General features: G+C 37.9%; 1 protein-coding gene across 2 annotated transcripts in view; it reads left to right on the top strand.

Moving 5' to 3' along the window:
• LOC149194248 (putative LRR receptor-like serine/threonine-protein kinase At1g06840) overlaps positions 1-26,062 on the top strand; it is a 281,247-nt gene that overhangs the window by 5,575 nt on the left and 249,610 nt on the right. The window contains exons 1-3 of one of the 2 annotated variants that reach the window (XM_089405065.1): positions 1,129-1,331; positions 12,713-12,784; positions 13,088-13,159. In XM_089405065.1, the coding sequence (XP_089261191.1) occupies positions 12,726-12,784; positions 13,088-13,159 (131 nt within the window). In that variant the 5' untranslated portion in view covers positions 1,129-1,331; positions 12,713-12,725. Of the gene's footprint in view, positions 1-1,128; positions 1,332-12,712; positions 12,785-13,087; positions 13,160-26,062 lie in introns of those variants that run through there. The other variant, XM_089405064.1, reaches the window with a different exon arrangement.

The following is a 26,062-nucleotide window of genomic DNA, read 5'->3' as shown; positions in this document are numbered from 1 at the left end:
TTTTCCTCGATTTCTGTGCAAAAAACAGAAGTACAGAGATATGGATTTCTGCCTAGAAAAGCGTGCCAAGGTACAGCCACTTGCTGTACGGCCTCCCTTGAAAAATGTGCCAGCAAACTTCAGATTTTCTGCTCTTCGATTTCTGTGCTAACTTGCTGTACGGCCTCCTTGGAATCTGAACCAAAACTGTTGTACGGCCTTTCTAGAAAATTGTGCCCAAAACCTGCCTTTCATTGTGTGCTAACTCAGCGGTACAGACTTGCTGAAACGTTGCCTTGGAATGTGTGCCAAGCTGCTGCCTCCTTCTCCTCACTGTCCAGAAATCTCCCTTGCTCTCTTGCTCTCCTTCTTTCAATCTGCTCATGAAAGAATGAATGACCTTTTGCTCATTTTCCTCCTTTAATCTAACCCTAAGTGACTTTTGGGGAATCCCTAAATCCAATAGCTGAAATAGATTGAGATCCAGGGCTGAGATTAAATGCTCATTTAAATCTCACTTTCTATTTTTTTAATTCACCCCACTTTAATAAAGACCCACTTAGTCATTTATTTCCAAAGTCACTTTTCTTTTCTAATTTTACATTGAATTTATTAAAGTCACTTTAAAATTAGGCTTTAGTAACTTTATCACTTAAAATCACTTTTAAATTAGATTTGATTTTATAAAAATTATAAAGTCACTTTAAGAGAAAAATTAAATTCTTTTGGACTCTTTCTTCATACTGCCTTATTGTACTATTTGAACTCCAACCCTTTAATTCACTTTATTAGAAATGGGTTATCAAAGGTTATTTTTCTTTCAAATACTTAAACCTCTTCTCTGGTGTCACCATTGTATTTTACTTGTCAAGAGCTTTTGGACGATATAAATTTCATCAAATCCGAGGTTTGGACGAAAGGTTATGACTCTGGGAAGTTTTATTATATCATGCCACATCAACAGCGGACACATCGCTGCCTGTCCACGTGTTATCACCACACTCTGCCATGTCATATGATACGTGGTTGACACATGGTGTTTCTTACTCTACATGTTACTATAACATTGTGCCACCTCCACAAGTTGGACACATCCGCTTTCCACCCACATCCAGATCTGGAAAATCATTAAAAGTGTATACTTCCAAACAGACCGGATTTCCGGATTAATGGTTTCTGGATCATTTCCTTCTATTGATGGGAACACCTAACAGAAAAGGCAGTTAACAGATCTAGATCGGGGGGAAACCTTATGGTGTGGTTTTTCAAAATGTTGGATCTTCGATTTGACGGACTTTGTATTTGACCTTCGACAAATAATGGGAACTATCCACGGTGACGCCAACTAACAGGTCCGATTTAGATTCTGTTTAGATCTGATTTTCGATAGGTGACGGGAATTTTTAGATGGCATTGACAGTTGACAAAATTAGGTCCGATTTAGATTCTATTTAGATCTGATTTTCGATAGGTGACGGGAATTTTTAGACGGCAATGGCAGTTGACAAAATCTGATCTGGATTCTGTCAAAGACATCCGGATCTGCGAAAATCTTTCAAGGAATACATTTTTAAAATGCAAAATTTCCGAATTTGTAACCTTTCCGTTAAATGGGCCACCGGATTACATGTCACACCACCATTCTAATTTACTCCGGTTTGGTTAACGGTCTTTAACGGACAGAACTGCAAAAAATTTGCCAACAGATGGAGTAGTTAACGAGGCACCTGACCACCAGGCTTCTCATTTAACTTTAACTTAACACCAGAAAAAGCTGGTCCCTGGTCCCAAACCCCAAGTCACTGAGGCACCAGACCACCGGAACACATTACCTTAAACCTATATAAATGACTCCCGGTTGGAATGATCCTAGTTATGTCAATCATTTGTCCACCGACCGGCAGCCATCAGGCAGCTAGAAGTCTTTTTGATGACTTAAGTTCAGTTCGGTGGGACTGGCTTCTTGCAGCTAAGCTTTTGATTACGGCCCCACCGGTCATCTGACCAGGGCCCAGGGCTATAAATATTCCAATCCCCAATAAAAAGCGGATTCATGGTGATATTTCTATGTTTCTCATTTAGAAGAGAATTTCCAGAATCCGGAACTGAACAATTCAATGATTTTTATGTCTGAGATAAAGTTTGTTTTTTTTGGTTTGAATAAACACCCATTGGAGGATTTGAACCTTGAATCTCGCAATTTACAGAATACTTCATAACGGGATGATCGCCAATTGAGCTGTCCTCCATGGGCGATAAGTAATTTTCTTTTTTTTTTTGTGACCCAAAGGAATTGACAATTGGGTTAGTCTCATACTCGCGTGACACGGGTTTGATTCTAGCCACCACCACTATACCTTTGGGGACCTATGACTTGCCCTCCTCTCTATAGACTGGGTCATGACTGTGGGATCGAACCACGAATCTCTTAGTTTGCATGTCTTCACATCACTTTGATCACCAATTGAACTGCTCCCCTAGGACATTGAGATAAGTAATTTTATATACAAAATTTTTGAGGGATTATTATACTAGAAAAGTGAATAACTATAGAGTGATATGATAAGCATTTCTTCTACAACATGAAACAAATTAACAGGTTTAATAAGTCGAATCATAACCCAACAATTTCTCCATTTATTCACCCATAACATATTCAAAACTGATAACCAAAGCAATACCAAAGATCAACCAAGGTAGAAATAGAAACTTATCTGAATACCATAAGAATAATGGTTAACAACCGGCAGATTGAGCGTTTTCCACCCAACTATAGGTAGTTTTGCTAGAGAAATCCGCCCCTTAGCCAAGCTATTATGCCACTAGGGCAAAGTAGGAACAAGGATTCTGAGTCCAATCTACAAGAAAGTCAACCAAGATATTTTCCACTGCCATTTTTTGCAAAGGACAGAGCAGCAATAGGCACCCACATTACGTGCCTCTCACGAGTCACAACACATGAGCACTTCCTTCTTTGCTTCTCAGTGCCTTAGAAGTCTCTTCATCTTTTTCTTTTCAGAGAAGACAAAGAAAGGTTCAGTTGATGTCCCAAAACTTCTTGCAGATTTTCTTGGTTTCCTAGCTCTTTCTACAAGTATTCCCCCCTCCCTTTTCATGTTTGGTATGGTCTATATGTTCCCAGTCCTTTGTTTTCTGCTCTTCCCTCATCAACACTCCGCTCCCCCAACGGGCCAACCCCCATCTCTCTCTATCTGTCTCTTCCAATGTCTTTTCTCCTATTCTAATTTTCCATGCATAATTACCTAACAAAATGTCTCCCCACTACTTTTTTCCAAAAATTTGGGGGTGACACCTTGTTAAAGTATAGGAGTAATAGCTTAACTCTAGTGATTAGTTTTTGTAATGTCCCCATCCTTTTGATCGACATCATATCTTGGCCATTTTTGACAATTTTGATCCGTTTTGCTAAAAAAAGTGTCAAAAGGGTAATTCTAGTATTTTATGTTTTTGTAAAAAGGTGGCAATCAAGTCAATTCATTTTTAAATCAAAAGGGTCTTAGAAAATGTAAAGTAGCAGTTATTATACTCATAATCTTTAACCTTGATTCTTGCTTGTGAATGTTAGTTATCTTCTTTATGTTCTTTAGTTAGATCTTATCATCAAACAAATATCAAGAAACAACAACAACAAAAGATGACACGGATGTAGGCTCTTAGCCAGGGCAAAAGCCCTCCATGGGGAAAAACTGAAAACTCTTCTCTTCTTAGAATCTGCTTCAAATGAGATACAAAGACCCAATCCCTAGACCAAGTCCTTCTCCCAGTACCAAGTCAGCCCTTCTTTAAGTCCTTGATTCTGCACCAAATTGCTACACACTGCAACTTCGATCTGCTAGCTACAACACTGCTACTCGACTTGCAACTTCGATCTACCAGCTACAACACTGCTATTCGACTAGCAACTTCGAACCTGCAACACCTGAAGAAATCCTAATTTGACCTCCTTTTGGGACCTTCCAAGAGCAAAAAAACTCTTCCAAAGGCCAGTGAGGTCTGAACAGAGTTTCCTTCCTTCTGGCTATTAGTTTCCGCACTTCGTCCCACTACAACTCGACCCTGCAACTTCAACCTCTTCCTGCAACACAGAAACCCTAGATTTTTGCATGTGAGAGAGAGAGATAATGCCCAAAAACAGAGAAATTTCATCCTTCTTCCTTCTCCTTGATCTTCACTCACCTTTTCCAGCTTCCTAGCTACAGATCAAACTCTTTCCTTAATAGATCGAACTTGTGAGTGAGTGTCTCCAAATGAGGTTGAACTGCTTTCTTTTATAGCCTTCTCAAGGGTTTGAATTCCCTCCTTTAGTCATACTTGAGGATCACTAGGCCGACTTGTACTATTGGAGATTCTTGGAATTTCTAGACTAAAAAATAATTCTTTTTACAATTACAAATTGCCCAAAAGGGTCTTATAAACTTGATGTTGACTCCTTTGACTCATGACAATAAATCCTAAGACCTAACAAACCTTAGAAGCATGAAGAACATTCTTTTACCTAGAAGACCATCAATAATGAGCATGAAACCCATGCTTTAATAATAATAACTTTCTTTCTTATTTTCTTGTTTGTTACATAGGATACACGTTGAGACAAGTAAAACAATTATGAAGACCAAAACTAGTTACATTTCTCAATAATCCCTCTTAACTAGGGAGGTATTCATAATTGTACAATCAGTACAACATCATATCTCAAACTGAAGAGTTCTCAAGAAGATTCAGATTGATAAGCCATACTGTAAGCATCATCATTATGACCAACACTGTCCCTGAGGCCTAACTGTACAAGCTCTTCTTTAATCAAGAGAATTATGTTGGGAGGCTTTATTTGTGATACCGCAGTACCTCTCTAAGGTACATACTGTTAGCGCTTGAAATTTCACCTCAGGCTGAGAAAGGTAAACCTCAAGGCAACATCAAACCACTTAGCCTCGTAGCTAGCCCTACGGGGTAGGAGAGGGCTCTCTCCGGTCTATCTCGACAAAGATCTTCAATGGGCGAGATAACCAATAGGGTAACACTGATTTTAGGTTAGTAAACTGATCAAAAGGGTTGATTTGGAATTTTTAGGGTTTTTGGTGGCAAATTGAGGAGTGGCAATTTTGGGTGCGGGGATAGGACACAGTTTTTGCAGGGGGTTCTTTGGGGCGAGATAGGATATAGTATTGATGCCTTAGATTGAGGTGAATGGATGAGAAAGACAGGTGAGGAGCTAAGGAGAGCAAACAATAACTTTGAATTCTCCTTAAACAGCAGAAAACATTGAAATTAAACAAACTTAAAAGCAGAGCATGACAGTCATGAATTCTACTTTAACACTTCATTTGTTTAATGTGTAGAAGGAAAAGTAAGGAAATGATTCACATAACACACTTACAAGTACATAGAGAAACACACCATCAATACATGTAACCACAAGAATCCCAAAAAGGACTGCAAAACCCTGGTCTTCCTTAGCTAAAAATTGCAGAGATACAGTGAATAATACAATGATAGCTTTTCCCTCAAGAGTCCAACCATGAAAATGAGCAAGAAAGTACATAATATAGAACATCTAACCTCTTTCCCTGCCTCCATGGGTCAAGCTCACTATCCTAGGAGCCGTTTCAACCACTTCTAAAGTAAGCACTGAAAACTAGGCAGTCAAAACAACTTGCTTCTATAATCTAGGAAACCAATTCATTCATTTAATTTTCACCTATTTCATGAATGAATCTTCTAGAAGAGGTACATAAGTGTAAAAGTGTCATAAAAGTACATTAATTACATCAAAGAGGATAATAATCCACCCCAAAAAGTCAAACAGGGTCAAACTGCGTTTTTCTGAGATGTACACTGAAATTTGGAGAAATTTGCGTGACGGGTCGCGCACCTCTGCCTAACGGGTCGCGCGCCTCTGCCTGACGGGTCGCGCGCCTTTGGGACCACTTTTGGGGCACTTCCAGGTGTCCAAATTGAGCAAGAGTAGGCTTGTTGGAAAGGTCTGTGAGTCTACTTTCCAACCCAACTGGAATTTCTGAATTTGGTGGTCATTTTCCCCTCCAAAATTGCAATCTCCCAAGACTGCTTTCTGTGTCTCAAAAATGTGGTTGAAAGTCATTTTTTGCTTGTTTTTTGACTTTCTGGAGGCCCAAAACTTCATAAAATCTCTTGGCCATGGATGAACATATGTAACTTCTCATGACAAATCTGGAAATGCTGAGTTTTTGCAAAATGGAGTTGCCAGGATGAAGGGTCGCGCGGGGGGTGAGACCCGTTAATGGAGAAAACCTGTAAATTGCCTGAAAAAACCAAAATTTACCAAAAATGCTCAAAATTTCTTGGGATTTGTGCTGTGGCTAGGCTATTTAGTGCCTTGGTCCTTCAGTGAGGCCTCGGCCAAGATATGGAGGGGATCGGGCCTCTTTCTCCTTTTTTGTGCCTTGGCCAACCGCCTTTGGAACATCTTCATCTTTGCCTTGCACACGTGCATTCTCGCCCAATAATGGTTCTTCATGTTTCTCAACAATTTTTTATCTTGGTTGGCCTTAGCCAACAACCTCTCCAAGTGAGCATTGAGCTGGATAAGCATGGACTCTCGCTCAGCGGGCAATGGATCACCGGGTCTTCTTCGATTCAAGTTGCGGTCACTACGGATCCTCCACAACTCATCAAGAGCTTGCTCATCCTCCAACTGTTTGTTGCGCTGCTCTAGATATGAGATTGTCCATTGTGCCCCCTCTAATCTCCTCTGCAATGCATCATTTTCAGCTCTAAGGTGCTGAATGATCTCCTTCGACTCTAGGCTAGGAGAACTGACATCAAGATCAATAAGCTCGATAGCTGGAACACCTGATGGCCCCTCATCAATCTTGGGTTGCTTGCCCCTCTGTGCTGCCTGTGCTGCTGAAGAAAGCGAGGCCCCTTCCACCTGCTGTGGAGATAACACTCGCTGAGCTGATGAAGAAGGCGAGACCCCTTCCACATGCTGTGGAGAAAGTACTCGCCGAGCTGCTGCAAATAAGGCCCTCTGGCCTCTCTGATAAGTAACCAAAGGTGAGGAGCTGACATGTCTAGTGACGGGGATGTCATGCTGCTGTGATGGTCCTCCCTCCTCGTGAATAACCTCAGGATGTGGCGGTGGTGGTGCTGTGAAAAGCTCACGAGAGATGAACTCCTCCCATGAGATGCCCTGCTGAGCCAACTGATGTAACACCACAAGCTGAATCAAACCATAATGGTAAAGGCTCCTATACTGCTGTGCCGGGCTCTTCCTCTGCATCATGGACACCATCCTCTCAATGTTCTGATAGAAGAAAACAGGGATGTTCATCATCCGTACCCGTGTGAAGTGCATCAATAGGCGAATATGGGACGAATATACCTGCGAAAATCTGCCCTCACAGGTAAAATAGAGCATGATGAGCCTCATCATGGGAGCATACTCACTCCTGAGAAATCTGAAGGGAAACACTCCTGTCAAGTGTCTCATGAGTGCTGGTCTAACGAAAGGCTCAAAATGAACACTGTCCAACACCTTGCGCTTATTCCATACCTCTCCGACATTAGGTATCCCTGTGGCCTGTGCAATCATCTCGGGTGTCAATGTAAAGTCCACCCCGGCAAGGTTGACATGTCCATCATGCAAGTGTAAAACAAATAGGCGAGCCAACTCTCTGTGGTGCTGAATCCGAGAGATCCTCTCGCAAAACTCATAGCAAGACATGTACTGGAAACATGAGACTGCCATAGGACAAGCTTGTAAATCTGTCAAAGAGGTGGGCTCCTCTCACCTATGATGACCGCCCTTTCCACCCTTATGAGGCCTCCTCTGTACCTCAATCTCTGAAGCTGATGCCTGGTCATCACTATGCTCATAGGTTTCGGTTTCTGACATTGTTTAAGGAGCAGAGTGGCCAAAATGTACTGCTGTTTCTACCTTGTAAAATGCTGATTTATATGCTGTTTCAAGGGGACAAGGAGCACGAGGGGAATGTTAGGGGAGGGACACCTTTAAAGGGAAAATGGGAATAAATATATAAAACAGGGATTTAAGGGAAAAAACATTGCAAAAATCATTGCATATGCATCATTATATACATTGTTTACATGGGTATAATGAGAGGTAGGGTTAGGGCTTGATTCTTCATTTTTTAGGGAAAAGGGGTAGGGTTTAGGTTTTCTTTACAAATTTAAAAGGGAAATTTATATAGAAAGACAAGGAAAATGACATGGGAAATGGGAAAAATGATTTACAAGGGAAAAACCTTAAAACAACATAAAACCCTAGGCATATTTTACAATTTTAAACCACAGCCATATAGAGCTTTTTCTCTTGCACAATGAGATCTTTAAAACATGTATTCATGATGTCTTTAACCATAACAAGCAGCAATTTGTAAGTTGGAGGGCCTACCTTAGGCAATCTAGCAATTTTGTTGGCTCCTTGGATGAATTTACAGGTGATTTGGTAAGGAGGGCGCCGACGGGTCGCGCGCCTCACCCAATGGGTGGCGCGCCACAGACGGGTCGCGCCCATTAGAAAATAACACTGCTGGAAGGCGCTTGACGGGTCGCGCGCCTCTGATGGGTCGCGCGCCTGGTCTGCTCACAATTTCGCTCCAACCCTCGCCCAATCTCTCTTGCAAGTGAGTTAGATGCACAATGAGGGTAAATGGAGGGAGATTGGGCTTTTATAACTTTGATTTGAAATAATTTCATGCCCAAACCCACTTTATAATGTTTTTCTTTGACACTTTATAAAATTGACCATTTTGGTTTCCTTTGTCCTGAAATTGACTCATTTAATGCTTTTGCTCGATACTTTTTGCAGGGATATCATCTGAGGGATCTTGGCAAGGGAGCTAGGGTTACATGCTGTCCTTGGAAGCTTTTTGAAATTTCATCACTTTTTACAAAAATTTGAAAAATGACCTTGGCTTTAAAAACAGGGTTTTTAAATCCAAGGTGAAAATTAACTGTACAAGATAGAAATTTGCGAAGAAACATTTTGAAAATCATCCCTCTGGCTTGCTGAGCACTTATTGACCTTCAGAGACATGACCTTGTAAACAAACACCAAAACCCTAGACCTAGGAATTTGACCTCAAGACAAGACAAGACAAGCCTGAAAGAGATTAAGGACTGAAATGACTTTGATCCAGCAATGCCAAGAGGGGGACAAAGACACCAGCTCCTCCATCAGGGTTATGGCATGCCTAATGGGATGCAAAAATTGACACTGATGAGACACCTACTTATGCAAATGCAAAGAGTTTTGATCGCTGATGGAGGGCTATTAGACCGACTCTAACACATACCACATCCGGATGTCTACAAGGTATGTCTTTTTAGGACTATTCTTATCTTGGATCTCCATACTTGAGTCCTCAAAGGATATCAGTCCTCTTCGGCCACTCTTCTCTTGGATTCATGTCCCATACTCAAAGGGTGTTGGTCCCTTTCCTTTTTGGATGTTATATCCTCAAGGGTATCACAGATGCTTATCCAATCCTCTGTCATTCTTTTTTCACCACCTGAAGAAGAGAATGCACATGTGATGTTCATCATCACTCCCTCTCAACCAGAGAGTACATCCCTATTCTTCTTTAATCTTGAGAATAGTACCTTTCTCCTTATTCAAGGAGACTTCTTTGCTCCCTCTCAAACCAAAGGAGATTCCTTCCTTTCAATAATGGAAGCCAACATCACAATGGAACGAACAAAGTTCGTTCTTCAAGTTAAACACTCCGGAAGACTTGGAATATGTAGATCTCCATTGAGGATACAAGAATATATAATAAAATGTATGAATAAGAATGATGATACAAATGAGAGTGAGGGCCTGCTTATATCCCCTAGGCGGGTACCTCTTCATGGAAGGTCATGTCCCATTTAGACATGCCTCTTTAGTACTAATTACTAATAAACTAATCATTATTACAATTATCATCGTTATTTATATTTTTATTATTTTTATATATATTTTATTCATAACATTGCCTTCCTCCCAAAAAAACTTTGTCCTCAAAGTGGGTTGATGAAAATGCTTGATCTCGTTTTCGGTTTCGAATGTCTTCTTGTCTCGAAACTGTCATCTTCGTTGATACAAGTTGATATGATCCTTGGAGTGATATAAAAAATTGTCGCACAAAGAAAGGATCTGACCATCCTAAATTAATCCTCTGTGGAATTTTTCGATTACTAGAAACTTGTCATGAATTGTTATCACTGGACCAGATTGAGCTTACTTCAATATTCTTCGGAACATCAGATTGTTGTTTTTGTTCTGAATGGTACAAATACATAGCTTGATTGAGTTGTCTACTCTCGTGATTTAGATGTTGATAGGGAATTCTTTTGGTTTGACTTTCCCTTATTAGGTGTGGCAATTTTTTGATTTTCTTTTGGTACGATGCGATTGTTGAGTTAGGTACAAAATCTTCGTTTGGAATTTTCATCATCTGAATTGCAACATGTGAGTGTATTTTTCCTTCAACTGACTTATCCTCTTCTTGAGTTGTGGTATTGACTGGTTCGGTATTCGTTCCTTTATCTTCAACTGGAGCTGTTACGACTGGCGACTTCGATACTTCCTCTTGAATATAATGTTCTAACTTGTCTTTTAATGACTTCTTGTCCTTTTTAAGCTTCTTAATTTGCATTAGTAGTTTTTCACTATGGTCTTTAAGCCAAGAAACTTCTTCATTTTTTCAGCAGTGATCTTGTCAACTTCTCTTTGCATATTTTGTAGTACTTTTTTACCTTATTGAAAAATTACTTTTGAGATATCTAGTATGTCTTCTAGTATTACTGAATTCAGCTTCACTATAACATCTTGTAGCGTTATTTTTTTCTTTTTGTAAGAAAATGTCAAAATCTTCTTCTTTGTATTCAGGATGAAGGAACCTAGGGTTGCCATCCAGGGTGAACCTAAAATAATGTCACCTTGATCGCTCCATAGGTTTTGAACTGAGAATTGTGATATGAATGTATAATCTCCAATGTTTAATTGTAAATTGGTTATTTCATATTTTTTGTTGTTATAACAGTGTAATTTTTCGATTATATTTGACTAGGGAATCACTAATTAGTTTGTGATTTTAGGTTTTATGTAATTTTTATCTTTAGCTGGCAAGATAGCGATAGTAACATCTTTTCCCGCAATAGACCCTTTAATTCTAAATAGCACCGAGGCATAGTTATATGAAGTTTCTGGAAATCTTTCGGCCTTCATTTCCGAATTAGATGTCATTTTGCTTGTTGAGATGAACTTTCTTCAAATTCACCCTTATAATCTTCCTTGGTTATTTTAATGAATTTTTTAATAACTTCAAACTGTCAAATTTTTTGTTTTAATTTGTATAGCACTTTTTTTTATAAATTTAAATTGTAAATTGTAAACAATATAATTTTAATTATTATACAACAATTATAATTATTATGTAACTTCAATTATCATATAATTTAATTTAATTATTTCAGTATTTCTGTTTCAGTGGTAGGAAAAATTTAGTGTAGATCTATGTATCATGTGTATGTGAAATTGCAACATTAGAAATCTTGGGCGGCTCTTTGTTTGGTGAATATGATTCTGGATTATTTGGGGTAGGCTCTATGTCATTAACTTTCTCTATTACCACTCCTCCGGTATTACTATTTTTTAATTATTTATGCCCCTATTTTGAACTGGTTTCCAGGCTCTTTGCCCACTTTGATTGCCATCTTTTCCTGCAAGATTTTCTTTTGCAGAGATGCGTGGCTTGGCTTTCTTTTTACCTACCTTATTCCTCTTGTTGTCAATCTCTTGATCTTTGGTGGATTCATGGCTTATATGTTTATATGGTGGGTTCATAGTTTATCTTGTTCTGATTATTGCCATTTTTATTTTCTTGTTCATTTTGGGCTCTATCTGTTTTATTAACACCTTTTTAGAACACAGTCATTAATTAAGTAATTGGTGGAAAAAGCAAGCAAAATAAACATTTGGAAAGAGGAGGTAAAATACCTCTTGCATGTGGACTCACCCCGGTAAGTGAAATCATATTTTTGAAGAATGTTCCTGTTGAAATTAACATCGATGTAGGCTTTTGTGTTGGGACTCCATGAAATTAAAAACAGATAATTTAGTTTATAGAGAACAGGGCCAATTCTTCTTGCCTTAATAATTTATTTCAATCAACTTGATGTAATTGACAGGGCACCATATGTGGTAGGGTGTACCACTTTTTATTTTTTCTTAAATAGAAATTTCCATTTGGAAATTTTACCATTGGTATCTTTGAGTTATCTGTATCTGAAGCTTGTAAATAAGATGGCATGTTGAAAAGACAAATCAAACTCTATCTGGTCAAATGTGAGAAAACTTTTGGTCCGGCTGATTGTGTTTTGTGAAGTGATGCATCCAGAATTTCAGTCTTCTTTCATTAGAGATTTGGAAAATGCAATGAGTATTTATTTATTTAGCTATCATTGGATGCCATTTCTGTGAGAAAACTTTTGGTTACGTCAATTGTGGTTTGCATAGTGATGCATGCAGAATTTCAAATTTCTTTAGTTAGATATTGGAAAATGAAAAGAGATCTTTATTTGACTATTTCATCGAAAGCTCTTTTATGTTACATGACATTTGGAGAACAAACGGTAAATGTCTCTGCTGGAAACAAATGGAGTAGAGCTCTAAATCATGTTGGGAAGTCATTTAACTGAGCTGATGGCAAGTTGTGATGTGCAGGGAATTGTTAACCATGAACCTAACAGGAAATCTAGCTCCAGAAATTGGAAATTTACAGCAACTTCAAATTTTGTAAGTTGAATCATTGTACTATTCAATGTAAAGGTGGTTGTATTGTTGCACATGGATATGAGAAAAATGACCCTACAAATGTGAAAATGATGGCATCGATCCCATGGGGCAAGTTTCATATTCATTTTAGAGATTATTTCATTTATATTTAGTTCACATGTTTTCTCTTTCTAGATGAGAATTGTGTATTGGTATATAGTATATATAATGTGCATTACTAAAACAGTTTTTCTACAGTTTACAACTTAATATGCAGAGTTTTATTCAAGATTCTTACACATTTCTTTTTGTTTCTTTTGAAAGGGATTTCATGTGGAATAATATAAGCGGCAGTATTCCGAAGGAGATTGGAAATATAACAACTCTTCAACTTTTGTGAGTTCTTAAAAGAATTGAAGCTTTATTTTGAACTCCCCTAGAGGTTGTCTATGAAAAGATGTACATGCCCACCCACCTTTGCAATGTGCTCTTAAATGGTGAAATTATGTAGTATTTATTTTCCTGTACAAAGGTTGAGATGTTCCTTTAATGAAACGTTATAAACTTGTTATATAGAAATTTTAGAGCTAGATGTAAATTTAATTCATTGAAAAATACAAAACATATAAATTGATTTATCCTTCATTGAAAACAAAATCTCAGGTGTTGGCTATTCACACCTTAGGTGCTAGATTTTCTAGGTATGAGGTCCTGCGAATCATAGTTTGAGCCAATCACAATCATTGTTAATTATTTTGGAATTATTTGTTATTTTTACACGCACAAGCATGGACAGAAATACACATAATATTGATGAGAAAGGGTGGCTTCATACATTAGCTGATGCAATGGCTCATTATATAGTAGGAGAGAGCAGGATAATGTTACATAACTCCCAAATACCTAACTATTAAAGACTACATTGAATGCTGACATCTTTCATGGTTACTTTGAGATTGTTTACACCATGTTTGGGGGTGCTTCATGTGATATGGGTACATGGTTTATGATTAGGCCTTGGATGAATTTGCAAATTGGAGGTGACTGTTGTTTTTCCACGACATTGGAGAATCTAGGTTAGGGTCTTAGAAGCTCCGAGATAACCTACTCAAATGCCACAACAAACTATTTTGCATAGCGGAATAAATACAATAGTAAATCAACTAGTGCACAAATAGTCAACTTTTTATAATTTTCAGCAAGCTAACTTTGTTATATTATCAATCTATAATACAACAGTCTAGGGCTCCCATACGAGGGATCATGGCCTTCGTACAATCATTGATACAAGAATACAAACTAGGGTTTGGTGTCAACAACTATGACAACCAATATACCCTAAACAAGACAACACTTGACCTACTTTCTGATGTGGTGCCCCGCAGCCCTTTCAATCCATGTGTCTTGACAACATCTGCCGTCCTTTAGCTCCCATACTGCAACAACTCCAATCTGCCTCTTGATGGGCCTCACTAATAGGATATAACAAGGCCCTGACCATCCTTCAGCATATATTTACCTCTTTCCTCACATTTGATAACATCTTTTTGTCTATAATGTGTTTATTAGGAAGACTAAAGGATGTTTATCATATCTTGTGGCCTAACATGATTAATGCGTAAGAAAAGGGTGCATTTACTTTGCAAAAATATGTTGGAGGCAGTTGGAGAACATGTAGGAGGCTTGTCCCCTCCATTTACTCACCTACAACTTGACTTGCTCCATGTATTTAGTCACCCACAGTTCGAGGATCTACTAACAACTGATGCACTCAAAGATTGCGAGGATCTTAGGGAGCTAGATTGTTAAAATTGGCAACTAGGGCCAAATTCCACCTTGGGACAACTCATATGATAAAGATGATTATTGCATTGGATTCCTCTTTTCGAGAGGTCCAATTTTGATACAAAGATCATCTCATTCTGACAAGCAGAAGTGGAATTTTGAATTTATTCTCTCTCATGAACAAATTGTCAAGGTTGGTCTCAGTCAAATGTAGGCTCAAGAAGCCCAATGGATGTGTCTCCTCACCCTCAATGAATTGTATAAATAGGAGTGACCTCTCTCCTCATTTGGACATCACTCATCACATCATTCTTCTCTCTCTTCTCTTGATTGGTTCGTACAACTTGGGCAGTCTCTCTCCCTCTCCCACGTGTGGCATAGAAGGATGGAAATTTCAGAATCGAGTGCAGGCCGAAATATCAGAGAAACAAATCAGCGTTGACCAAGATTGACTAGGCCTTGTTTGACCACCTTTGACTGCGTTTTTCTGGGCAAAATTTCAATTTCTTGAGACCGCATTCTCTGACACAGAAACTGAGGTAGTTTGACCTGCGTTGACTGCGATGTTGACTGAAGTTTGACTGAGTTTGACTAAGGCTGAGTGGACTATTTGTGAAAATTCCTGAATCTAACACATCAGAAACCCCTACTGTTGAAGCGAACAAAGTTCCTTCTACAAATTAATTACTCCAGAAGACTTGGAATATAAAGATATCCATGAGGATACAAATATTATATATTAAAATGTATAAGAATGAGAATGAATAATGAATTTTCAAATGAGAACGAGAGGTTTGCTTATATATCAGGCAAGTGTCTCTTCATGAAGAGTCATGTCTCATTTAGACATGCCTCTTCAGCCTAATTACTAGTTAACTAATAATTATTTATGCTTATTATCATTTACATTATTTATATATATTTTATTTGTTACATTGCCTCCTTCCTCAAAAAGCTTTGTCCTCAAAGCTTGTCGATGAAAAAGGCTTGATCTCTTTTTCGGCTTCGAACGTCTTTCTCTCTCGGGATAGTCATCCTCGTCAATACAAGTTGATATGATCTTCTTAGTGACAAACAAAATTGTCGCACTGAGAAGGGATCAGACCATCCAAGATTAATCTTCTGTATAGTATTCTGATCACTGGAATTTTGTAACGACTTGTTAGCATAAGACTGGATTGATTTTACGTCATTATTCTCTGGAACATCAGTTTGTTGTTTCTGGTCTGAATGGTACTGATACGTAGCATGGTTGATTGGTCTACTCTCGTGATTCAGATGTCGATATGGAGTTTTTAGATTTTCTTCTGGCGAAGATGTTGTTGAATTGGTTATGGAACATTCACTTGGGATGTTCATTGTCTAAACTACAACATCTAAGTGTGTCGTTTCTTTAACTGACTTGTCTTCTTGAGTTGTCATATTCACTCGATCGATATTTGTTGTTTTGTCATCAACTTGAATTCCTACATTTGATGCTTCTTTCTCGATAAGTTGTTGTACCTTGTTTTCTAATGACTTCTTATCCTTCTTAAGTTTCTTAATTTGCGACAGTAATTTTTCACTATGGTTTTTAAATCGAGAAACTTCTTCATTTTTGTCAACATTGATTTTGTAAATTTCTTTTTGCATATTTTGTAATACCTTTTTACCTTCTTGACATATTACTTTTGAAATATCTGAGATATCTTCTGGTGTTACTGAATTTGGTTTTAGTGTAAAATTTTGGAGCGTTATTTTCTTCTTCTTGTAAGAAAATGTTAAAAATTTCTTCTTTCTATTTAGAATAAAAGAACCTAGAGTTTCCATCCAAGGTAAACCCAAAATAATGTCACCTTGATTGTTCCATAGGGTCTGAACTGAGGATTGTGATACAATTGTATAATATTCGATGTTTAATTGTAAATTGGCTATGTCATATATTTTATTGCGAAAAAAGTCTAATTTTTCAATTATATTTGACTCTGGAATCACTAGTTGGTTTGTGATTTTAGGTGTTATATAATTTGCATCTTCTACCGGAGAAATAGAAATAATAACATCTTTTCCTGCGAGAGTTCCTTTAATGTTAAATAACGCTTTACCGTCTTTGGGTAAGGTTTATGGGAATCTTATGACTTTCATTTTTTTATTAGACTCCATTTTTGCTTTTTGAATATTAAATATTTTTTAAATTACTCTCTCTTTTTTTTTTTGTTCTTTTTCTTATTTCTATATATATTTTCCAAATATTCTCCTTTAATGTGGATTGTTAAAAACTTGAATACCCTTTTATTAAAAAAAATACTCCTTTATATTGTTGCCCTCTATATATGTATGTATTTCTTTATATTAAGACCCCTTTTCAAAATAACTTTATTATCTTATAATAATAATAGTTTCACTTCTTTTTTTTAATAATAAATTGGTCCCTTTTTTTATATACTTAATTACTTCCTTGATAAATTTTTAATGTCACCCCACTTAATAAATATAAAGGTCACGTCTTTTCATATGACACGGTCACGATGTTAAAATACCATGGGCTATTACCATGGGTTGTTTTTAAAACCTCCGTTAAAATGTTCTCCACGTAAAAAGTAAAACGTATTCCTTTTGTTTTTTGTTTTTGTTTTTGTTTTTGTTTTTTTTTTTTTAACTTTTTAAAATACCATGGGCAATTACCATGGGTTGTTTTTAAAACCACGGGCTTCTCCACGTAAAAAGTTTTAAATATACTTGGTATGAGATTTTTTATTCGTTTTGTTTTTTCTTTTACTTTTTTTTTTCTTCTTATTTTTTAATTTATTTACTTATTTTTTTTGGTTAATTTTTTTTTATGGCCAAAGGCCTAGAAAAACGGAGAAAAGGAGAAACTCCCAAATTCTGAGCAAAATGCTTCAATTGTACGGCAACAAGGTTGACGAATTTCGATAGTCAAGGACCTGGATTGGAGAACGAGCTCTGTGCACCGGTTAAGCAACCTAGAGGACCGAACTGCTTTGATACCAAATGAAGCGAACAAAGTTCCTTCTACAAATTAATTACTTCAGAAGACTTGGAATATAATGATATCCATGAGGATACAAATGAGAACGAATAATGAATTATCAAATGAGAACGAGAGGTTTGCTTATATATCAAGCAAGTGTCTCTTCATGAAGAGTCATGTCTCATTTAGACATGCCTCTTCAGCCTAATTACTAGTTAACTAATAATTATTTATGCTTATTTTTTTTTTTTTTGTCGTTAAAAGACTATCTAAGAGTTTCTATTATATTTACAAAATCAAATTACAGACAGTAATGCAGGCAATCCAAGGCCAGCAGATGCACCCTGGAAAGGTTAGACTCTGAAACAAGAAGCTCCCTCGCAGGGGCAGCACCGACTAAACCATCAAAATTATCCCTCAGGCGACTTATCAGACTAACAGAGTGTTTCCAAAAAACTATTGCTTCTGGAGGTGCAGAAGCAGAGAGAATCAACAAGCTATGGCACTTCATCGCTTTAAACAAAATCATTACTGCCCGCGCAGGGGCTATCAACCGTGACTGACTGAACACAACAGTAAAGGAAAGTAAAGCTAAACCCGACATACATGGGCCAGATAGACAGACTCAAAAAATTCCAACCAGTCCAATGCACAGTAGTTGTCGTGACCGACTTACCCGCAGGGGCCTTGGGCGTCGTTTCTGGTGGAGAGAGGAGGGACTGAGTGGATTTGGGCCGCGCTGTCTGGTTCCTCACTGAGGCTAGGGTCTTCCACCACATAGCACCATCCCCTTCCCTCCGGGACACCTGCCCACATGGCCTTCCATCTGTCCTCGTCCACGCCCGAAGGAGTCGGCCCCAAGTATGGTCCGGTGTCTTTGTCCGCTTCCTTCCCCAAACCTCCTTGCTCAACCGGCGGCAGCTCCTCCGTGCTACCCTTGCCAGCATCCTCTTTGCCCGAACTTTCTGGTGGCTTCTCCATTGCTTTCGTGCCCGCATCTTCTGAGGGTGTCTCCACCATGCCCTCTGGTACACCTGCCTCGACTCCTTCAGGAATTCTTGTAAATAAAACAGAGATGTGAGCATTGACTCCTGTGGTGTCCCGTGAGCCGCCCAAGGTGAAGACCACAGAGCCAAACGCAGGCAGCAGTGGCCCTCCCTCGCTTGAACTGCCCACTTCCAGAAATTGCCCACATGTGAGCTGCGTAGCTCTGGCTCTCCTGTGACAGTAGCAACAGCAGCAATGATGGTGTTCGTCTGCTGCAGGAGTTCTAGAGGAGGACCCTCTTCCTGGTCCTCGTCTACTCGGTTGCCTCTCCCGTAATTTAACCATGTTTGCTTCGTTGCCACCCTCGTATGCACTGACCAATTCAATTGCCAAGCACCCTCCTTCTGCGTGCGAATTGCCCCTTCGTGCCTCCCACTGAACCAGAGAGCCTTTGAATTGCCACCACTGCTTTCTGCCACACCACGAGTTACAGCGGCATACCAAAACATGCACTGCGGCTGAATTCCTGGCCTCCCTCGGCTCACTCTTCCTCGGCTCCCACATCCGTCTGGATTTAACTTGCCAAGGATCCCACATTGTCTGCTGAAATCGAGTTCTGAGCTTCCTCTTCCCCAGAACATTAACTGCATTCTGTCCCGGCTCATTAACTGCAATGAATTCCATAGCGTGTGTGCTGAACCTCTATGCAATGACGGTCGAACCAGCTTCTTAAGGATTACCACGAGGCGGCACATGCTGGGCATGTGGCTCGTCCTCCCTCAACACGTCATCACTCGCATCCGGGGAATTATTTATACTTATTATCATTTACATTATTTTACATTATTTATATATATTTTATTTGTTACAACTGCATTTTATGGATTACTATCTCCTACTTCTTCTTTACATTAACAAGTTATTTACATGCATAAATATCAAAGTAAACACAAATGCAACTTTCACAAATATACAGATCAACAACTAAAATAAACTGAGACAACACAACATAAACCGTTATTTTTGGACAATCGTCCCTGGAAAAACGGGAAAATTGGTGCAACATATAAAGGGTTTTATTATTAAGCAGATTTTGAATACAATCTATGCAATCTATCATGACCAGAGCAATCTATCCAAGGTCCTCCAACAATTTAGGCACTCACGATGCCGTGGACTAGATTCCTGACCAGGGCAATCTATTCAGGTGGGACTAAGATGGACTAAAGCTTTTAGCCTCACTAGGTACCGTAAGGCTTACTTGCTAACCATCAACTCGGGGATCTAGGTGCATATCCGAGGTCAGAGCTCCATGACCAACGCCACCCTCCCTACTTCGGGATCTAGACATTAGCACATAGTGTCGGTCAAATGTCCTCCCAAGTAATGTGTCTCACACACAAAGCCTCATCAAATCTCTTCCAAACTTTTATCATTGCCAACAAGATCAACAATATCAACTAAACCAAGCATGCTTTTAAGATATTCAAACAGTGTTGCGGGGGAGCGCCCCCCCCCCCTCGCTCCCGATCCGCGCTCCGGGCGGGAGCGGGTCGGGAGCGCGCTCCCTAAAAAAAATTTCGCTCCCTGCCTTTTCGGGAGCGTTTTGCCTTTTTTGCATTTTTTTTTTTGTAGTAATGTTCGAAATGCAATTTTTTTTGAAAGAAACAAATAGTTTTTGAGTGGGGCAACTTAATGATCAAGTCTAGGCCCTAGTATTGATATGCTATTCATGGTAATGTTAAATTCTTAAAGTAAAAGTGACATTTTCTTTAATTTTCATTTTCATCCTTTTACTTAAATTTTTAACATTACCATGAAATGACTCAGGATGTTTGAGAGTGGTTTCGTCCTCATTGGATTTCATATGGAGAAAGTAGAATTTTAGATTTCATTCAAAATCCAGCAGACTTATCAGTTTTTCAGGATTTCAGGATTGGGGGATTGCAATGTTTCCATTGAATTTTGTCATGTATTAGGGTATGGAACTCATATTTAATCAAGAGTACCAATTCCTCTATGTACCTTGATGTTAGTGACATTGGTTGTCGAACTCCTCTATCATGACCCTTCTAAAAATGTACGCATCACTCAAACAAAATCTTGACTTGACATGCTATGATTTTTCTATCTTATGTTAATGCTTAGAGGGTGATATTAATGACAAAGATCCCTATACAGATACAAAGGTAATGACAAAGATACCTCTAGATATTAATGCTTGGAGGGTGATATTAATGACAAAGATCATGATTTTGCAACAAGACTAAAAAATTAGACATTTCTCGTGGTGGCAAGAGGCCCAAGCATAAGAAATAGATAATAGATTTACTTCTCTTCTCTAGTTTCTAGTAGCTTTTATAACTATTGACTCTTTCATATTTATTATGATATTTTTTTAAACAATATATGACAATTTAAGCTTGAAGTTGGCAATTATAACTCATTAGTAATGAATTATGAATATGATGCTTCATGAAAGTTGAAAGTTGTTTCATTTTATAACATTTCATTTCATGTTAGATATTATTTGTTGTAATGGTTACACTTAGCTTACAAGTACAACTTTGGTGATCAATGATGATAAATGTTATATATTGAATTTTGAAAGCTTGAAACTTTAAGATTGATGAATCATGAGACTCAATATGTTGTATGTTACTATGTTACTAACTTGCGGACGTGGTTGATGAAGATTATAACTTCTAGATGATTGTTGTTATATGGTTCAATCTATGCTTTTTTATGTTTTTTATATCTAATTCATCATTCTACATGTTTTTGTTGACATATATGTATCAAAAATTAAAAAATATAAAAAATATATATATTTTTAAAAAATCGCTCCGGGATTCGCTCCCAAACCGGGAGCTTCTGAAAATGGTCGCTCCCGCTCCCCGCTTCCGCTCCCGCTCCCAAGTAACATTGTATTCAAACTTCTTATTATGAAGAGAATTTGTTAGTATATCAGCTACCTGATCGTCTGTTGGGAGATACTGTAGCTTCATGATCCCATCTTGCACCAAGTTCCTAATGTAGTGGAACTTGTTGTTGATATGTTTCGTCCTAGCATGAAACACAGGATCTCAGTGAAAATTCCAAACTGGAATCCTATTGCAGCCACTCGAAATTATTCTCCTAATTGTTAATTTAATTTAACATTTTATTTTTTGTTTGCAACAAATACTGAATAAATCACGCTGCAATCTACACAAATAAAACTGCGGAAAAATAAACGTGGGAAGAAATGCTAGCACACACACATAAAATAACATAGTTATTTTTGGACCAATGTCCCCGGAAAAACCCAATTTGGGAAAACCGGTGCAATAGTGAGGGTTTTATTTATTATGCAATAGTGAAATTTGAGTACATCTATGGATGCCCAACTAATAAACCAAACAAAAAGAAAATCTGAGCAAAATATTGAAGGGAACTACCCTTCTCCCACAAGCAATCTTTGGTTGAACTTTCCCTATCAAAAACTTGATCTCCTGGAGCACTGCGTCATCCTCTGCGCTGCTCTGCGTAGCTGGCTAGACATCTTGCTTCAGACTGGGCTCTGATGAAGTTGTTCTGCCTTTTGGATGCTGAGAAAATCATCTCTTCGGCTCTCTGAGACTCCTTCTCGGCCTCTGGAACTGAGAACAATTTTTCTTCTCTCCAATTGATCTGCTTGACTGAAGCACTGCACTACCCCTCAACGCTACCTCTCTGGGATAATTCGACTCACTGCTGCCTCCCTGGATCTGGAAAATCTTTCCTTTGTGTCACTGTCCCTGCCCCTCACTCACTGCTTCAATTTAATTGGCTCTCTCTCTGGCAATTGATTGTTGCTACTCTGGAAATCGATCTCCTCATGAAATGGAACCTCTCGAGTGTCTTCTCCAAGTGCTCATCGACTTCTTCTAATAATCCTCTGTTGAGACTTCAACAACCAAGATTAGATTTTAATCGATGGCTAGGATTAACTTGAAGTCGATCCGTGTGAGTTTCTAGAACATTCACGCCTTGACTTAATTAATTCTGATTAATTAGTCAAATTCCCTAAGTTTAGACTTAGGAAATATTTAAAAATTGATTAATAATCTAATTAAGTCATTTCTATGTAGAATTTCCAGAAACGATTTATGGGTTTTGGAGATGTCATGTATTCTATCATTTCCACAAAATTTCAAGGCTAGAACACATCTGATGCTACAAAAACTAACAATCTCCAGATATCTTGATGCAACTTTGATTATCACTGTTTATCATAGTAGGATCTAGAGGCTTCTCGAACAAATCTGTCAAAAGCTTCCTCAACCATACAACCTCCTTTCCTACTTCATACACAACCACATACTCTGCTTCAGCACTACTCAAAGCAACAAGATCTTTCTTTTTACTCATCCATGAGATCATGGCAGATCCCAAACTAAAGCATCCACCTGTAGTGCTTCTTCCATCGGTCTCACTGCCACCCCAATCAGAATCTGTGAAGCCAATCAACTTGACTTCCTTGCTATCGTACTTTAGGCAGTGATGTATAGTGCCACAAAGATATCTCAATATATGCTTGGCAGCTATCCAGTGATCATGACGAGACTCCAACTGAAACTGTCTAAGAATGTTCACGACAAAGCATATATCTGGCCTAGTATTTACCAGATACATCAAAGAACCCACCAACTGACGATAGGAGGTGGGATCTATGAGACTTGAGTCAGAGCTCCTCAACTTCTTGAGGTTGGTGATCATAGGAGTAGTCATGGGCTTAAGCCTTGGAATCCATAATCCCAAATTTCTATAACAACTTGATGATATACTTTCCTTGCCCCAAATATATCTCCCCAAGTTTTTTCCATGCTTGCAAACCTAGGTAATAGTGCATCAGTCCTAGATCCTTCATCTCAAATTTGGCTGTCAACTTCTTCTTGCATTCTTGTACTCTTCGCTCCACACCTGTAATGAATAGATCATCCACATATAATAGAATAATGATTAGCTCATTATCCACAACCTTGACGTAAAGATTTGGATCAGTAAAACTCTTCATGAACCCAATTCTTAGAAGGTATGCATCCATTCTTGCATACCATGGCCTAGAAGCTTGCTTCTTGAGTCTACAAACATGGGTATCTTTGCCATTTACTTCAAAGCCTTCGGGTTTCTCAATGTATACTTCCTCATCGATGGTCCCATTCAGAAATGTTGTCTTTACATCCATTTGATGGATATTCCATCCCATTGTAGTAGACAATGGAACCAAAGATCTAATGGTAGTGTTGACCGCTCCGCGTCAACTACCCTATAGCATTATACATATTCGCAAGAAGATTCTATCATGATCGAATAGTGAGATCATCCAGATTTCATCATCATCTTCAACCATCATTGTTTAAAGTTGTAAACCCATTTTGCATGTCTGTAATGTAAATAATCTTAGTAAGACCATATCTGTATGTAACAACTTAGGTAAACTTATTGTTTTGATGACGATTTTCATCCTAGGAGGTCTCTCGTCTCACTGATTCATCTGTGTTTTTAGACAAATGATCGACCGAGTTTTTCCCTCCAACTTCACCCCAAAGCTAGGGTGGATTTTGTTATTAAGATTTTAGGCAAGTCTTAGTGTTTTTAGATCGAGTCTTTGTAAAGGTGATTTGGAAATAATTTTAGCTAATTGGTTAAATTATTTTATTACAAATCACTTGGTTTACTAGATTATATTTAAGTCGAAAAATTGGATAAAATAATGAGGGTCTATAACGAATGGGTTATTTCTCTCATGTATTAAAATGTAATATCTTGATATAAAAAATATCTTAGTGCATAGTCCCTCATAGTTAGACATCATGGCTAAATTATTTGAGGGTCGGAAAAATTATTAATCTCATTATGAGTCAATTAATTAAATTTGTTGGCAAAAATAAAATAAAATCCTAAGCCAAAAATTTAATTAATTTTAAGTCTTAGGAAAAATTAATTCTCCAAATTAAAAAATTCGTGGGTTCTAGGAGAATTAATTTTTGGAGGTTCTCGACGACAGAAATATTGAAAATTTCAAGAGATTTTAGACCCTTGGACCTTGGTAGTTAAGTCAAAGTAATTTTTTTGAGGAAATCAACTCAAAATAATTAATTTTGAGTTGATTAAAAATGAATTAAATGAAAAATTCGAAATTCCTCAAAAATAAAATAGTTTCGACGAAGGAGATTAAAAGATAATTAAATATTTTTTAACAGTATAAGTTACTTTGACGAGGATCAAGCCAACTAGCCATTGGAGAATTAATCTATAAATTAGAGGTCAGTTGTCATTCAATTCATCCAATCTTTTAGATCGTGTACTAGCTCTCGAAGCTCTCTTGTAATATTTCTGGAATAATAACAACACAAAGTCTTTGGGGTTTTATTGATGGCAGTGTTCCTCTCTGGTATTTTATGGTAATATTGTTTTTAATGTTCTATTGAATATTATTTATAAATTGTCGATTAATAGCTCTCGTGGAATAATCTATTGCACATGTATCTTGCTTAGTTTATTGGATCTAAGGTAGCAATTTTAATTTGATTGAATTAGCAGGTATCTCTAATTCTTGAAGATTATATTGTTATTTTATATCTCTATCGATCTGACAATTTGATCTAGTGTTTGCAGAAATCATTCATACTTAAAAAAATTGGGCGTTTGGGGAAGTCCTTAGTTGGACCAACCGACTCCTAAGGCATAAGATCTGAAGAGTCTGCTTGATTGAAACCCTAGAATTTCTCTAATGAAGCTTCTCTTGCAGAGTTTTCTGGGGTAGTACCTCTTTTAAAATTGTTTATTTGTTAAAGATTGTGATAAATAGCTAGATCTGGCTAGAAATAGCCTTAGATCTACAGATCTGGGAGCGGAGTTGGATTCATACTCCTCAGATCTGATAGATCTGTAAATTATTTGTATAGATCTGTCAATTATTTGTATAGATCTGTAATTTACTTGTGTAGATCTGAAGTTTTGTAATATAATTTTAAATTTTAAAACCTTGGGTTTTTGGGATTTTCTCTATTTTTGTACATATTTGGTATTGGGTTTTTCTCTTTCCATTCGTGCGGGAATAGATCTGAAAAATCAGCGAAGGAAATCTTCAGATCTAAGCCAGATCTAAACCCTGTCGGGCAAGATCTAGGCTCAAAATTTGTTTGCAGGGAGAAAAATGATTAGATTTTTTATTGAAACATTCAGATCTGGGGTTTTGATAATAATTATTGGAGAACGATTGAAGGTAGAAATATCTCGGTTCAAAATTCAAAACAATCTCGAGCTAAAAATTTCTCTAAATTCAAATTCAAATTTTTTTAAGAGGCCTAGCGTTGCCTCTGACTGCCTAACACAACCTTTCCTTAGCCTTCTGCTCAGTCCCATCCTTGCTGCGTTAGCCCTGCCATACCCTCTTCTCCTCAGCGTGGCCCTTTCTTTTGGCCTATGGTCCCTCCTTTCCCTCCGTCCAACTTTCCCTTCCTCTTTTTTCTCTCGTTGCCCTCGTCCAAGCCTTCCTTCTCATTGTTGCAGCCATCCTTTCCTCCTCT

This window comes from Pinus tabuliformis, chromosome 2_2 (genome assembly GCF_031772625.1).
Source record: "Pinus tabuliformis cultivar Carrire ecotype Pingquan chromosome 2_2, CPIR1, whole genome shotgun sequence".
NCBI classification, from domain to species: domain Eukaryota; kingdom Viridiplantae; phylum Streptophyta; class Pinopsida; order Pinales; family Pinaceae; genus Pinus; species Pinus tabuliformis.
This window is presented reverse-complemented; position numbering and strand designations above follow the sequence as displayed.